Source organism: Callionymus lyra, chromosome 6 (assembly GCF_982586985.1).
Source record: "Callionymus lyra chromosome 6, fCalLyr1.hap1.1, whole genome shotgun sequence".
Classification (NCBI taxonomy): domain Eukaryota; kingdom Metazoa; phylum Chordata; class Actinopteri; order Syngnathiformes; family Callionymidae; genus Callionymus; species Callionymus lyra.
In genome coordinates this window covers 31570756-31588369 of record NC_141823.1, presented here as the reverse complement: position 1 = coordinate 31588369, position 17614 = coordinate 31570756, and the positions used below count along the sequence as shown (strand labels likewise).

Here is a 17614-nt window from a genome sequence, read left to right as displayed (position 1 = left end):
TCTTTCTGTCCATCAGTGAAACAATTTCAACAAAATATACTTTTATTTGTTAAAGTTGACATTAAAACATGGTAAAAAAAACTTGGTGAATAGTTGAACAAGTGAGTTTTCGTCAAACCTACACACGTGGCATTGGTGAGTAAAAGTTGATGTATAAGTGCTTCAAAGGCCAGTAGTTCAGTTCTCAGGCGTCACTTCACCCTGAGGTGAGCGGAGCACGAGGCTTCTCCCAGCTTGTTGCTGGCCCTGCAGACATAGACCCCAGAGTCTGATGCTTCCAGCTCCGACAGAACAAGAGAGCAGGAGCCGTCGTCCTGTAGAGAAGCAGTCACTCTGGAGGAACTACACGCGGGCTTGCTGTCGTGAAGCCACTCCACCTGTGGCAGCGGGTAACCTGGCGAGGAAACCTGCCATTAGTTTATATCGAATATGCTGCTATCATTTTAACCAGCAGATGGCGCCAGATCTCTTCAGCGAAGATACAATAATGGTTCTGAAGGTTTGTTTTATTTCCATCAAGAGCCCAACTATGCGCCAGATTTGTCAATCATATCAGAAAAAACGATTTGCTTATTAAATCAATATTTAAAATAACATTTTCCCTTCAGACTTGTCGCACAACTCTAAAAGATTTTCATGGTGTCCTAGTGTACCGTTCACTCTACACATCAGTTCTGCTGTAGTTCCTCTTGGAAGGGCCACATCCTTCAGGGGCAGCTGGAAGCGAGGTTCACTCTGCAGCTGCTTGTCCAGGGACTGGATGGCCTGCTCTGCTGCGGGGCTCCAGCATGGCTCTGCATGAAAGACATCATGGTAACACAAAAAAAAGGCTTTCCTGATCACAAAGAAGAGGAACTCAATGTGACAATCTGCAGCAGTGAGTCATCTGACATATGTAGACTGAGCTGCAGGGGTGTTCTGCTTGTGTTTATCAGTCTTACCCTCTGACAGGCCGCCAGGAGAGTCTGGTCTGCTGGAGAGGTTAGACATCCGCTGCAGGGCCAGGACAGCCTTGCCAGTTTTCTGTGAGTGAAAAGGACAAACATCACTGGATAATATCTACAATTTCTGAACCCGCCTCTGGTCCACGATGAACAAAAAGGTCACTCAGGGGATGAGAAAATTGTTATACCTTCCACTTGCGTTTAGCCAGGAAACGTCTCATCTTCTGCTTGTTGAGGGACTTTGTCTGTCGACGGCTCATAGGTTTGAAAGACAGGATCCACTGGTGGTGAAGGGCTTCTGTGCAGGAGAGACGACGTCTACGGAGCAGACACTAGAGTCAAAACTGGTGATAGTAATGCAACCCTTCAACTAGTCAGTCACAATATTCCAAAATAGTTACAGGACCATTTAATCTCAGTGTTTTCGTTGATCCTTTAGTGATCGGCCTCATATTTTTAATTTGATTTCAAACGTCTTATTCTTTGAAAGAAGAGACATCATGGTGTCCTCACCGTTGGTCCTTCTGTAGCAGAGAAGCGATGAAGTCTTTGGCTTGTTCAGAGAGAACTTCAGAACTTTCCTCGTCGAACTCGTAGCGGGCAGCAGTCACCAGAGCGAAGGTTTCGTTTTCCGTGTTTCCTTGGAATGGAGATTCTGAACACAGCCTGGAGCAAGAGATTGGTTTTATCTTTGCATTATTGAGGATAAATATGAACACTTACAAATCTATGCATTATTTAACCAATCACACTGGGAAGTCTAATGAAAAATGGAGAACAAGAAACTGCCCAAAGCTTTAAAAAAATATTTTTCATATACATTTCCAAATTATTGCATTGTCCGCAACTTTATCAATTCTTGTGATTTATAACAAACATGCATTAATTCAACTTATACATTTCCAACCAGGACTGGAAAAACGAAATCAAATCATGAATATAAAGATTTTTGATTGAGCCTTGGGTTTCATTCATCACACAATAATAAAGACAATTTGGTTGTTATTCACAATTTAGCCAGCAGATGTCGACAAATGCTGCAACCGAGCGACCCCTTATGCGGAATGTATAGGCCCTATGCTATAGGGTGTTGTTTTCATAGCAACATCTTCTGCTCAGGTATTTTATGTGTGATCATTTTTTCAGCACACATCCTCATCCATCATCTTCGTGCCGTGACCATGTTTCTACTCACAGGAGGAAGCAGATGACGCCGATGCTCCACATGTCAGTCTTCAGGCTCACTGGCTCATAGTTGATGACTTCAGGGGCCACATATTCAGGAGTTCCATGCATCACCAGGAGAGGTTGACTCTCCTCTGGGGGAATAATAGAATAGAATAAATAGAAGGGATTATCTGGCAAAAACTACAATATCTCCTGAGATGGGAGAAAAAAGAGATAATGTAAAGAATTTGTGCAAAATGTCAAATAAAACAGAAACTTGTTTCAGTTTTCATTCCAGCATTTGAATTAGCAGATGTTCAACATTATCATGATGATGAAGATTCAGTGCATGATGAAACGTTCTTGTTTGTTGTTCCTCACACAACACGACTGGAAATAGCAGAATTTGTGATTCGTGAGATTAAGTGAGATCCTGCTGTGTGTGCCGTGAGCATCACGATCTGTCTGAGACGGTTAGAGTGAATATTGATAAGAGATCCTTGACTTTAGTCACGGAACGGTTTGATGGAACAGGACGTGAAAAACAGGTGGTTTGGAAATAAACGCTCACCCAGAGTGCTGGCCAAGCCGAAGTCGATGATCTTGATCTGTGTTCCTGTGGGGTCCACACACACGATGTTCTCTGGCTTCAGGTCCAGGTGGACGATGTTCTGCTTGTGCACAAACTGCATTCCCTCCAGGATCTGCCGGATGTAGCAAGCACTGGTCAGCTCCGTGTGCTCAAAGTTGTCGTCCACCAGGCGCTCAAAGAGTTCACCTCCAGCAATGCTGCATGAACACAACACACTTGTAGGAGCAAACAACAAAGGAGACTTGACATCTACACGTTTTAAATAACTTATACATCTTAAACAAAGACGGATATTTTAATTCAATTTTTTAGATACTTGGTTTATTTTATACAAAAAACAAAACACAAGCAAACAGTGTGGAGAAGTCTTTCAGTTAAAGAGTAAAAATAAGTTGGAGATTTATGAAAATGCAGATTATGTGCATCTACTGTATATTTAGGAGTTATGGCTCAAATTGAAATAAGGGGAAATAATACATTAAAGGGAAACTAATGTCAAAAAAACTTTACTTGACTTGCTCTTGTGTTTCAAATGTTTTCAGAACTTTACTTCATTTTAAAGTTATTACTTTATAAAGTTCTCTCCCGTCCAAAGTCTTGGCGAACGAGAGGTTACTAGAGTGAATTCCATTCCGGAATAATGGCTTCACTCCTCCTCTAAACACACCCCGCTTTGTTTTTACAATGAATCCCTTGGAGGTGGAGACTATTACATTAATAAGCTTTGCATGTCAATTTTTTCAGTCAAATTGTGAAATATGTCGATTCTTCTGTTGCTTTGATGTGTATGAATGAAACTGAACTTCTTCACCTCGTCTCTATGGAGGTCCTGAAGTCGCTAAATATATTTCTTCACAGACTCAATGGTTTCTTCACTTTGAATTTGTTATACACTTCATGGCCACTCTTTGATTTTCGGCAAATAATTCTACACAGTGAGAAGTAGTTCAATAGAAGGACTTTAATCGCTGCTGTTGGAAAGTGGAAATGTATGTCCATGTTCTCTCATATTGCTGTGCAAAGGTTTTCTTGCTACTCACTACTCCATGACCATCACCAGCTCTGAGCGCGTGTGGTAGGCCGCCAGACACTGGACCAGCCTCGGGTGGTGCAGACGGTTCATCAGCTCGATCTCCCGAAGAGCGACTGACGTCTTGGATTTGAAGAACTTCCCCGCACAGATTTGTCCCGTCTCCTTGTGGCACATTTTGAACACCTGACCAAACTTCCCACTGTAAATGAAAAGTTGCATTACTTGGGCTGAGAAACAAAGTCTTGGAGAAAGTTGATGGTAGTTGGACTAAAGAGGAAATCTTACAAGCCAAGCTTCTCCAGGACGTCGTAGTGATCTCTGACTACGTGTTTGGTGTCTATGGTGACAGTCACGTAGGTCTCCTTCTTAACTTCATCTGGTGCAGAAGAAGAAAAGTTAGACTTCGTTCACTCATTTTATGTAGCCTGAACCACAACAGACCTGACTTACTCATGGGTGCCAGGGTGACGCGGTCCGACTGCTGACTGGGCTCGCTGACTCCTGCAGAGTTGTAGGCTCTCACTCTGAAGCGGTACCGAGCCTGAGGCTCCAGGCCGGAGCTGACCTGGTAGGAAGTGCTCTTACAGCGGCTGGCGATCTTCGTCCAGCTGCCACCGCCGTCCTCCTCCAGATCCTCCCGTCTCATCTCCACGATGTAACCCTGAACAGCTGAGCCGCCATCATAGCTGGGACCCATCCAGGACAAGACCAGGGACTGGGAGGACAGTTGGGACACCACAGGGAAGGACGCCGGCGGGTCAGGATGATCTGAGAGAAATTCAAAGATGTTAGTCCCATTTCAAGTAAAACGCGTACATACTGTATATATGATATTTATATTCTAAGCATTCTTTTCAAATACATTTGTTTTTTCTCTCATCAAAATAAGAGACGAAAACAATGATGACCTTCTAACATTCTGACACGACCACACTAAGATGCTCCACCAGTTATGTTTCTGGCAGACACAGCTGTGTTTGGACCACAATGTTTGGACTTGTTTACCGACAGTCCAGGACCAGTCCACTCTCTCTAAATACCTCTGAAACCTTCGTGAAAAAGTAATGAATCAGCTCTTGTTGCCTCGGCTGGTGACAAAGACAGAAAAGCGACGAGGACTAGGTTCACAAGTGAAAGAGACAACGGTGTGTCTTTGTCATGTGGGTCATCGGTGTAGATCTACTGAGCAAACAGAAGACTGACCTCAGGTCCACTCCTGAAGACTGCTATACTCTCACAGTACTGGTCATTAAGCGTGACTTCAGGAAACACGTTTGTTAACACACATTAATCTAAAACCTGGAATTAACCCAGAAAAGCAAAAACCCAGATGGATGTTAAACTTCTACAGAACATATTTTACATTTACATTTGTGCTTCAAATGGAGTTTGAATTAAAACATTCACCATTTTATTGGGTATCTGAGTCATAAGTGTTCAGTCTGACAAGACATCAACTGACAATTCTCCAGAAAAACTGACCAATAATTGGTCCAGTGCTTGTATCATTGGATATCCAGACCTACAGACTTCTACCAAATGGCCAAGACGTTCATATTATACTACAAACACATATAATAAATATATAAATACAATATTGTATAGATTTAATAGAACCAACAGCTTCAATTTTGCATTTGTTTAAAAACTCAATACCTTCCTGTCACAAAAAAACAACTTAATTTGATATTAAAGGTTGTTTAATATGTACAGTATATATTATAAATCCTAGGGTTGCTAACAAATTATCTTCAAAATGTCATCTTCATTTTAAACTACTGGTACAATCCAACCAATGTGGACAGTATCAAATGAGATATAAGAGATAACAGAGAACAATAGTTATCATTTCTACCCCTTTTCAAACGTTTACTTAGTTCATGTCTTTGTTGATATTTTATGTAAATTTATTTCCTCCTTTTGTGCATTTTGTTTTCATTTTTACGTATAATGTTTATGTTTTATATATACACGTGTTCCATGATGCCGTTTTCGTTAGTTAAGTTAATGTAACAGTTTGCTATAGCGCCCACTCTGGAAAATTATTATATCATCCATTGCTTGCATTTCCAATTAGCCGGTATTTGAAGTCTGTTATATTTCTATTTTTTAACTTTAGACAGTCTATCTATTGTTAGATTAAAATGATTATACACTATACGTATACACCATACTTAAATTAATGCTAAAAGATAATCAAAATATAAAGTATAAACTACTCGCTTGATCTAAGAGCTTAAACGCTTGAATAAACATTCACGATCAACATTTCACTCAGACTGAAAGACTGTTTCAAGACAAGCTTGAAACAGAATTAGAGATATGACACCGGTTATTTCAAACATCTGTTTATCTGCCAATCACACCTTAGATCGTAGATCAAAGAACGAAGCAAGACACATCCGGGAAAGGGGGGCTAAAAGACGGAAACCCCCACCCGAGAACATTTGAATGATAAGATGACAGGAAGACAAATTAGGAAGTCCTCTCAACGGGGGATCGGGAAACAGGGAACTTGAAAGAACCATTTTGGCCGGAAAGGACGACCCCTTGATGTTTCTACAGATCGGGACCTTTTCTGCCCGAGGCTATTGACCTGTACAGTCGCCGGGAGAAAGTGTGGACGATCGATCGTAAAGCTTGTATTTCGTTTGACTTGGAGCAGCGAATAAACGACCCGTGACACACTTTGATTGTCCATCTTTCTCAACGAAGCGAAGGATAAGAACCGGAACAGGAAGTGACGTCGTGTTGGAGCGACGGAACGAACTCCATGTTTTGACCATTTTATTATCAGTGATAATGTTGAGCTTCTAATCTATTTAACAGAAAGAAGAAAACCCTTGTGCTATCTTAAGGTCAGAGACAACACAAGGGATTCTTCAAACACATTTGTTTTCGGGCCTTCAGGTCACTTCGACCCGGAGATAAAACAATGGTGATGACGATGTCCTGAACATTACCTATGACACTGAGGGAGACGGTGTGTTGTGCTGAACCTCGTCTGTTTCTGACCACAAGTGTGTAGGAGCCGGTGTCATCACAGCACGTCTGAGGGATCTCAACACAGCTTCGACTCCCACTGCTGCTCACCGACATCCGGGGTCCTCCTTCCAGCACCTGCTCAGAGGACAGCATCGCGCTCGAAGTTAAGGATGAAGCCACACTTGTGTGATTCGTTCTTTCGACTCACGTCGTCTCGGTTGAAGATCCAGCAGCAGGCCACGGGGTTGGAGCAGCTCCTGAACTCACACAGTAAGATGACCGGCTCTCCGACTCGGACCTCAACGTGCTCTGGAGGCTCAAAGAACTCCACAGGTTCCACTGAGAAATGAATTTAGGAAGTCAGTTCGTTCCATGTGCACAGGTGTCCAGATTACATGTCAGCCAATCAACTGTGAGCTTTGCACGTCAAAAGAAAAGCCAGTCATGTTGATGAGCCTCAAAGTTTTATGGTTTTGACTGTTTTGAACATTAATTTACACCAAAATAATACAAAATACAATAATGAAATAGAATAAAACATTTTAAAAAGTATCTTCGTAGCAGAGGAAATGTAATGTTTCACTGCAACTCCAAATTTTGCTACAGATCTTTGAACATGCAGTGTTCCTTTATTGTTGCCACACACTACTTAGAGAAATATTTTTTATAATTTTTGTAATTGTTCTGTACAACTCATGCACTGGGGTGGATATAGTACACACACACGCCTCGAACAGGTGATGTCATTCTGAACTCCGAGTAAAAACACACCTTTAATTAGCGGATCTTTCTTTACCAAAAATAAAGATCAGGCCAAGACACAATTTGAGTCATAAGACAAATGTAAAAACTACGAAAAACAGCAAAGATATGCATGAAGCTACAATGTAACAATTAAAAACATAATTGATATTTGGATTATTATGAAACTCGAGTCACAGTGGAGTTGGGAAAAAAAGAAGTTTGTGTTTGAGTGACAGAGAGTTACTTTAATACCTTCATTTGAGCCAGTCCTGGACATATCAGTATTGTCGCTCTCTTTGTGCAGCTCTTGGTTACAGGTCATTACTTTAGTGGGTTCCTCATCTTTAGAGATGACATGGAGTTGAGCTCTACACGACTGTCTCCCTGCGACGTTCTCCGCCACACAAGTGTACGACCCTGCATCTCCAGGTTTGCACTCAGTCAGGGAGAACCTGGCGACGCCGTCTATGAAGGAAGTCTCACTGTTGGGAACTTGACTGCCTAAAAGAATGAAATTGTAAATGTTCAGTTCCCTCTACAGCACATTTGGCACAACGGCTTGTGAGGGGCCGTCAAGCAAAAATAAAGGAGGGAAAAGTGTAAAACCGAGTAATAAAAATAAGCTAAGTATGTTGAAATTATGATTTTATCATATTATATAAATCTTTTTGAAATTCACATAAATGAAAAAACTAAAACACATTATATTTACTAGTAATGAACAATAGAAATAAATACAAAGCAAAATTGTTTTTTACATCTTTTACCTCATTAGGGCCACATTATTACGGTCAAAAGGCCAACCGGGCCCTAGGGCCTTCTTAAAAAAACCTTAGATCAGGGGTGTCAAACTCAATCAGACAAGGGGCCAAAAATATTTTTTACGGTTAAGGTTGCCCAGAAAAAAGTGAATATACTTAACTCTCATAAGTAGTATAAGTTCGGATGTAATCATTTCTGTGTCTTTCTGTTGAATCTTATTATCTCCACATTACTTTCCTTCGACAATTTTGTGATGTCTAAAGGTCCCAAAAAACATTGATATACTTGTTAATAATAATAATTTTGAATTCACCTACTTTCAACCATCTGGCGGGAAACATAAAGTTTGACACATGTGCCTTAGATTGAACGTTAAATCTGAGTCGGTGCAACATGAATTTAATTTATTTAACGTGGATGTTATTTGTCTCCTACCATTGTGCAGCCAGGAAGCACTCAGCGGTTCACTTCCTGTAATCACAGCGCAAAAACTAGCATCACTTCCTGCTCTGATGGTGCAGTCCTTCGGTGGGGTCTGGAAGTGAGGCCCATCAGGGGGCTGGATGGCGGTCTGCTTAACATCTGGACACAGAAAAAAAAAGCTTATCAGTCATACATTTTACCGTTGAAACACATTTAACTTAAAGCAGCTGCCGAGACGTTTCAACGTCATCAACAGTGATGGTGAAGTTTGTCATTTGCAATGTTGGAATGTCCAGCTCTGTGGGAAAAGGACTGGAATCCTGTCAGTTTGTTTACTCACGCAGTGCTGGTGGGCAAACGCGATAAGAGCTCAGTTTTCCAGGAACATTGAAATACACTCTGTTTTGTTAATAACAGTAAAACCACAGTAGATATGTTGACTTACACGAGTCTGTTCGTGTATAACGACAAACACTCTTTCCATTTATCATCAATGTCCTCATCAAGGCTCCAGACACAGAATTACACAAGAGTTGTTTACTTGTGTGTGTGTGTGTGTGTGTGTGTGTCTGTGTGTGTCATTTTATTTTAACCAGCTGGTAATTTCAGGTATTCAAACCAACTAAAAGCAGGTTTTAATAAATAAAGACATTTGTAGGAAGTATCAACATGTAAAATGAGTGACTTCTTACAAATGTTTATGTTATTTTTTATTTATTTACATTTATGTTCATGGTGTCCAATAAGCCGAATGAAAAATGTCATTATTTCAGCCCTGTCTTGAATTAAAATAGTTTCTCTCAACAAGTTGAAATCACTGTGATAAAAGATTTTCATTATTTGTATAATCAAATATTTGTTTCAATGAAAAAATAATTGTTTCTTTTTTATTATTATTAGCTTGTCTTTTGTAAAGGAAGGAAGTAAAGTAGAGGTTATTTGTAAGGCGCCTTTAAAGACCAGGGTCACAAAGCGCTTTAACAATCAAAAATACAGATAAAATACATGCTTTAAAAGGCCAACATAACATAGAGACAAACAAAGGTGTCCCAGAAAATCAGGGAAAAGCCTGCACAAATAAGAATGTCTTAAGATGTCTCTTGAAGGAGTCAGTACATCCATCAAACACAGAGAGAGAGGAAGATCATTCCAAAGCTTAAGAGCAACAGCCTGAAAGGATTTCTCTCCTCTGGTCCTGAATCGTGTGCGTGGAACCATCAGTAGATTCTGATCCACAGACCTCAGAGCCCGAGCTGGGGTGTAAGGCTGGATCAGATCACTGATGGAAGGTCTGAACATAAAAAGTTCTTAAAGTTAGAACCAGAATTTTAAAGTTGATCCTGAAAGAAACTGGTAGCCAGTGAAGAGTTTTAAGGATCGGAGAAATGTGAGTTCTTCTACTAGGGCTTGTCAGAATTCTCGCTGCAGTGTTTTGTATTAACTGCAGGCGAGACAGTTCTTCTTGTTAAGACAAAGACATTGTGTGAACTTTAGTGCCTAAATGCATATCTTATTAAACCTAATATTGTTGGAGTCGTAATTCAATTTTTTTTAAGCTTACATCTATTTATTCTTAAAATAAAAACTTCTGAATTCAAACATTTGTAGAAAAAAATATATAGTTATTTAAACTGATTTGTGTGTGCTTTGTGTTTTCGTATTGGATATGACATCTTTAAATTGTGGTAACTATTATTTAACCAAATATTTCTCTAGCTGTGTTGCATTTAGCTTCAGCTGCAGCTGCATTTTTGACCCTAAAGGACACCGTAGAGGAAGGTGTGACTCAAATTGAGAAGAGAAAACTACTTTTTAAACAATCAATTGGATATTAATGATTTCTGAACATGTAAGTAATGTTTTTTTATCTACTTACATTGTTCTGTCTCCCACCAACAATCAGAAATGTGGCCTTTTATTTACCTGGAGCAGCTGGAACTGCCAGCTTGTTGTGTCCCATTAGTGTCTTGTTAGATGTTTGTCCATTCTCTGCCTTCTTGACCCCGCTGAGAGACTTGAGGGCCAGGTGGAAAGTGGAAACAAAAGTCTTTGATTTCCTCTCCTCCATCACAGAGGTGAAAACAAATCCCTTTGAGAGGTTCACTCAGTTGTCAGCCAGGTCTGTTGGTGAGTTTATCCAAAGTGCTGAGAGGATCTGCTGCATGTCCTTTGTGTCACACATGGCACCGGGAGGAGCCTCCAAAATCACAACCCACTGTGTGAGCAGCACACAGGAAGCTGCTGCTTTCAACACAGGCCGACTGGAACACCACAGTGAGCTAAGGTGAGAAAGCAGAACCAGCAGAAGGTGGTTTAGAATAGCACTCTTAAACAGTGCAGATCGACTTCACCTGGTGGAAACCTGGTTCTCCTCCACTGGGCTCCTCCTCCTCCCTGTAAACAACAATGCCCTCAAAGGCAAACTTGCCTGTCAGGAATCAGGCTGAGCCAGTAGGACAACTTTCCGCCTGCACTTCTCCTCTCTACAGCTAGAGGAAACCACATTGAAGAGTTTTTTTTTTCTACTTCAATAGAAGTTTGTGAGAATGAAAGAAGAGTCGGAGGAAATTTGAGCATAAAAGTGAAACACCTGAACTCAGCAGGGAAAACTGTCCGGGCTGTTACAGGCGTGGCAACAACAAAAGATATTTTTTTCTTCTTCCCTCGCTGAAGATTTGTTGGTCGTGAGGTCAGAGGTTCCGCCTTGAGGGGTTACTTTACCTTTACTGCTCCACAACCTATAATCTTCACATGTCTCTGAGCATGAACACAACTTGAAGAGTACAAACCATTTGAAAGAGGATTAAGGAGATAAAATCATGAGTGAGAGCCTTTCTTCACCTTATCATGCTGCCTTTTAGCTGCAAGTCATTTATCAAATATTTGTATTCATTGTTCATGATCTTGGCTTGCGTCATATTTTACAAACCGTCTGAAGTCTACAGTCTTTTAGCTGTTGGTAGATATTTAATTTGTGTAAAGTGGGGAAATATAATAATTAAATATAGAATTTGTCATGTTTTTGCCCATATTAATGTTGACTATTTTATGGTGTCTATTTATTTTTGTGGATGCACATGTCGAGGGAAAACACTGAGGTTTATGGCTGTGATAAAGAGGAATAGAAACTGATTTACTTTTCTTGTGTTACAACAATTCAGAATCAGAAACTTTTATTGCCAGTCCAAACACAACATGAGATTTTTTGTTGGAGGTCAGAATAAAAGAAGGAATAAGATAAAGCACAAAAATATGTTTTTTACTTTGTTTTTAGTTGAAGCTTTTATTTTTGTACCCTATTCCATTTGTTGACTTTCTGATGAGAAAAAACTATTTTCTTTACATGAAATTACCTCATTATCTGATGACGACAGAATTTGTGTGAGGTGTATATATTTATATATGCCTGCTTCACTTTATTTTCTGAATTAATTCAGCAAATATAGTTACTAAAAATGTTAAATAGCTACAGTCTGTGTACACACAGGCGTCTACTTTTAGTGCTTTAAGTGTAATTTGACTTGTTGACCCTCTCACACAACAACAGTAATACTGTTAAGAGGCACGTCTGGGTCAGTCCAGGCCAGAGAACAGTTCAAGGAAAGACGTATAAGGCATGGTATGTGTAAAAGCCGTAGCATGCGGTGGGAGATTGAGACTTCAGAACGAACTGTTGGAAACTCGGTGATTGATGGAGAGGCCTTGGACAATGCTGAGCTGCTAATGACCCACAGACTCACAACATTTACGTTCTGCTGTATGAATGGAAAAGCTCTGGCTTTGTTTCCCTTCTGATTCCAGAACTGCAATGTTGAACAGATGTTGACCAGATTTCTGTATCTCAATAAAATCAAGCAGCTTAGTGAACATTCTTTTGGCAGTATAAAAAAACTCCTTATCTCTGACTATCGATCCATTTGTACATTCCTCAGGAAGAACCATCTGTGTTCACCAAAATCTTTTTAGAATTGTAAAGTTATACAGAGTGCAAATACAGTCCATATTAAAAGTTACTGGACAAGAGTGTTTTCATGTTCTTCACCAATTACTGGAATTCAAAACAGGAAACGGGATAATTGTTTTCTGTACTTCAGTTATGGCAATCAGTTCACTTCCTGTTCACCAGAACCCCTTCAAACACATGCTGACTGTGTGTTGATCATCTTTTCATCCTGTTTTCACAAACGTCATTCAACCAATCTGTTATTATAATATTAAGATTTCTCATGTTTCATTGACAAAGCTCTGCTTAAATTCCTCATATGATCATATTGAGCCCCTTTTCAATTCAATTCAATTCAATTTTATTTAAAGTGTCTTAACATAACAAAGTTATCTCAAGACACTTTACAGTTGAAGTAAGACTATAGTTGATTAAGGAAAAACAGATCCCAGCAATTCAACAATGAGCGAAACACTGTGCAGTGAGCTATGGCGAGGAAAAACTTCCTTTTAGAAGGCAGAAACCTCGAGCGGAACCTGACTCATTGTTGACGGCCTCTTGCTATGACCGGCTGGGAGGAAGGATGGGGGGGTAGACAGATGGATAAGGAGAAGAGTGAGGGAGGATATAGTGAGAAAAAATAGGAGTGTAGGAGAGTCCATGGAGGTGCTGGAGAGAACTCTGGATCTGAGGACGTGGTGAAGATCCTGGATCAGCAGCAGCTCTGGAGGTGGAGCCCTGGGGCTCTGGGAGAGAAAAAAAAAGGTGTGGGTTTAAACTGCACAGGTAATGAATGTAATGCAGAAAAGGAAGGAGCTCGGTGTCTAAAACTCCTCCAGCATTCTAAGCCTATAGCAGCTAAGATAAACAGTTAGGTTAGTTATAGACTTTATCGAAAAGTAAGGTTTTAAGATTGTTTTCAAACATAGAGAGGGTGTCTGCCCTTCGGACTGAACCTGGTAGTTGGTTCCACAGCAGAGGGGCTTGAAAACTGAAGGCCCTGGCTCCAAATCTACATTAAGAGATTTGTGGTATAACTAATAGATCAGAGTTTAAGGATCGTAAGGTCCTAGAAGGTTGGTAAGTTTGGATTAGATCTTTAATGTATGTTGGTGCTAGACCATGTAAGGCTTTATAGGTTAGGAGAAGGATTTTAAATTGTATTCTAAATTCTACAGGAAGCCAATGTAGGGAAGACAGCACAGTGGAAATGTGTTCACGCCTCTTAGTCTTAGTCAGGACATGAGCTGCAGAGTTCTGAATGAGCTGAAGATTTCTGAGAGACCTTTTAGAACATCCTGACAGAAGAGAGTTACAATAGTTCAGCCTGAAGGTAACAAAAGCATGGATGAGTTTCTCAGCAGCATCTAAAGGAAGGAAGTGCCTGATTTTTGAAATGTTACGAAGGTGGAAGTAGGCAGTCCGTGAGATTTGTTTTATGTGTGACTTAAATGACAAGTCCTCGTCAAAGCAGACACCAAGATTCTTTACAGTGGTGCTAGTAGCAGGAGCAAGTCAATTATCTAAAGCTAGATCATTAGTTAATGATTGTCTGAGATGTTGCGGACCAACTAGTAAAACATCATTTTTTTCCGAGTTCAGTAGGAGGAAGTTTTTGGTCATCCAGGACTTGATATCTGTAATAAAGTACTGTAGTTGTGTTAGCTGATTTATTTCATCTGGCTTCATTGACAAGTAGAGTTGGGTGTCATCAGCATAATAGTGAAAGTTTATAGAGTGTCTTCTGATCAAGTCCCCTAGTGGGAGCATATAGATTGTGAATAGGATTGGACCAAGAACAGAACCTTGTGGGACACCATAGCTGACCTTAGTGTGTGTCGATGAGAGGTGGTTGACATGTACATAGTGCGTTCTATCCGACAGGTAAGATTTAAACCAGTTAAGAGCAGTTCCACGTATGCCTATATGGTTTTCTAGCCTCTGTAGAAGGATTCGGTGGTCGACAGTGTCAAATGCAGCACTGAGATCTAGAAGAAACACTCTTCACTCTTCTTTGTTAGACATACTTAATTCAGACTGTCTTCTTGAAGCTAAACTATTCTGGTCACAATTCCGGAACAATTCCTATTTAATGTGAGGCGTCTTGTGTTCCACCCTCTCTCACATAGACAGGAAATGGCCTGGAAATGAATAGAGTGTAAATCTAACGTTGACTTTAAGGCAAGGATCACAACATTATTTACTTTTTAATTTCAAATTAATTTGTGTCGTTTTTTTCTATTACTGTTGGCATATTTCAAATCACTATTTCCTTGCTCTCAGAATAATTATTAAAGGGAAAAGACATTTTCACGATGTGAAAAAAGCAACTAAGAGGGATAACAAAGCACTTATTTAAAATGTTAGATCTATAGTATTCAAAGGGGAACTAGAAGGAGTGCATTTCCAGAAGAAAATCAGTATGAATGCTGACCGTGCTGTGATGTGGAAGCAGTAGTGGAATAAGCATTAAAAGTAGAACAAGTGGAATTAGTAGTTAAAGTAGAAGAAGTGGAATTAGTAGTAAAAGTAAAAGTAGTAGTAGTATTAGTAGTAGAAGTAGTAGTAGAAGTAGTAGTAGGTCAAAGTGGAAGTGGTTGAAACATGAGTTGAAGATTTTCCCCATTGAAATGAATGGGGTAGAAAAAGAGGAATAAAAGAAAGTGTGGGAGAGATAAGAGAGCTAGAACGTAGACCGCATTTCGGAAGCGAGCTGAATTGATAAAAGTTTGAACGATTCAAAACAGATAAAATTTGTGGGTGGAGAAGCGGAAGTTTAGGTCAGAAGAGAACAGGATCTCAATTGTGTGAATGCTTCCCAGCATTCTGGCGTCTCTTCAAACCCATACTTGTGTCCGTCAAACTTCTGATGTTCAACCTTTTGACGGACAAAATGTTAATCGTTGGAATGCTTTACATAATCACGTACTTTTCCTAATATCTCAGTGGGCGAGCATGATGAAGGCCGGGATGAGTCAGGGACAGCTGAAACTCTGAGAAAGCACAAAGTGGGGCGAGAGAACGACTGAGGGGATGGAGTGGAGATGTGAGGAAGAGGAAAAAACACTCTTTGGCATCGTGTCACCACATTGTTCACTCCAAGAATCCTGCGATGGAGAAAATGTTGCAGCGGCCGGAGGAGAGAGTTGTCCTTCACTGGGTTTGTCACAGCTGCTGCCCACAGGCTGCTGCTGCACCTCCACGTGGTCCAGAAGAAAAACTCCTTAGAATCCTTCTTTAGAGAAACTTAACTATTGTATTGTATAGATGGCAAACTTGCATAGACTCTTGTACAAGCAATAGAAAGTCCACAACAAATACATGACGAGTGAGTTTTTTTTCTTTTCTATAGGGAAGCAGCAATAATAAGAAAAAGGGTCTTAATGAAGACCTATTGTATCCTCTTTAAATAAAGAATAAATGTCTTAATCTGTCTTGTTAAATATTGGTTAAAATGAATCTTATCAGATGCTTTATTTATAAAGATATGCCATAGAACATTTTACACACAAAATAAACCAGAGAATGTTCAAAACAATCCAATATTCCTATATGAGGTGTTTTTTCTAGTAATTTGTTTTTTTATAACTGAAGATAATGATGAGGGGAGACATTTAAACGGGGAAACAGCAGAATGATAATCAAGCCTATCTCCTCCTCTACTGTGCTCCAGGTACTCAAAGTTAATTTGAATTTTGCGAAGGTGAAAAGAGGTTTTGGACAAGAGTTCTTTTCCCTCCAGTGAGATGTAACCTTTTACCTGTCAGAGATATTCCAGACGGTTAATCAGGCCGTGTCTGGACTAAGGCAGCCGGAACTGCAGACTGACGTTTCACCAATTCTAAAAGTTCTGTTTTGAACCTTGTGAAGTTCATCTGTTGTTTATCATGTTATGATGTATGGAAATCTGTAAATAATCATATGCTTCGGCTGATTAAGGGTTCTTGAAAGTAGGATCTGACTGCTGTTTGAACCATCTCATTTTATCGTGTGTCATCTCTCATCTCTCGGAACTTGACCGTAGATTCCACAGCATTATTAAGCCTCTTCGGGGGACACACTCAAAATATAATGATTTCCCCCTGTGAGTATATGATGAATATCCAGAATGTTACAATTTCTTTTTAAAGACAGTATGTGCCCTTGTTTTTGGAGGACTGAGCCGGAAGTCATTCTTAACTATAAAAAAAAAAGGGTTGTAGAGTATTTTCATTATTATTTAACAAAATAAAGGTTTATTTTTTTAACCTGCTCGAACTTCCATTAATTATTATGTTACTGACTCATTCTACTGTTCAACTTTCACGCCATGATGCTGTTCTGATTGATTTACACTGCATCAATGCAGTAGCCATTTAAATCTTAGAACATTGCTGTGTCTCAAATCGCATACTAGCGTACTCAAAGTTAGTATTTTTAGTGCGTTAGTGCGTCTCAATTCTTAGTATGCGAAATTTAGTGTGCTATGCACACTAAATTGGCGTACTAACACACCCACAAAACTGAGCATGGTTCGATGTACACTAACCACCCTAAACAGCCGCCATCTTAGTGACGTTTTAAACGGAAGTTACGTCATATATAAATGCATATATATGCATATACTTACAGGTGCATTTTCAGCAGCAGTAGAAGGAGGACACGTCTTCGGTGCTGATACCAGCTTAAATATCTCGCGAATATTTCGATTCTCATATTTTTTCTTTATTTCTTTTTCCAAAGTTGCAAAACGTGCTGCCAGCAGGTGGCGATAGGGTTCAAACAGCTGGTTGCAACATCGTTAAATAGAAGTAGAAGAAGAAACTGTCATGTGATTTCCGGTTAGTGTGTAGCAGCAGTGTTTGATTTGAGACATACTATCTGTGGAGAATTTGCGTACTAGTTAGTATGTACACTAAACTGATGCATACTAACTTCTAGTATACTAAGAGTAGTATGCGATTTGAGACAGCACTGGACTTATTGCCATCCAAGCTTTTTTTTATGTCTATGGTCCACTATTACGTGTATGACACCTTCTG

General features: G+C 39.9%; 1 protein-coding gene across 3 annotated transcripts; it reads right to left on the bottom strand.

The window, feature by feature from the left end:
* Nucleotides 1-24: 24 nt before the first annotated feature.
* LOC148078798 (myosin light chain kinase, smooth muscle-like) lies at nucleotides 25-11119 on the bottom strand. 3 transcript variants are annotated; one of them, XM_087792755.1, is made up of 16 exons: nucleotides 11002-11119; nucleotides 10574-10929; nucleotides 8663-8809; nucleotides 7718-7966; nucleotides 6930-7060; nucleotides 6700-6856; nucleotides 4178-4504; nucleotides 4022-4112; nucleotides 3744-3935; nucleotides 2683-2900; nucleotides 2140-2263; nucleotides 1458-1610; nucleotides 1133-1262; nucleotides 942-1023; nucleotides 654-794; nucleotides 25-394 (listed from the first exon to the last, which is right to left on the bottom strand). In XM_087792755.1, exons 2-16 carry the CDS (start codon nucleotides 10716-10718, stop codon nucleotides 192-194), a joined length of 2490 nt encoding a protein of 829 aa, XP_087648881.1. In that variant the 5' UTR covers nucleotides 10719-10929; nucleotides 11002-11119; the 3' UTR covers nucleotides 25-191. The 3 variants fall into 3 exon arrangements, with proteins under 3 accessions (XP_087648881.1, XP_087648880.1, XP_087648882.1); XM_087792754.1 differs by having other exon boundaries at nucleotides 10574-11010; XM_087792756.1 differs by having other exon boundaries at nucleotides 4187-4504; nucleotides 10574-11010.
* Between the last annotated feature and the right edge of the window lie 6495 nt (nucleotides 11120-17614).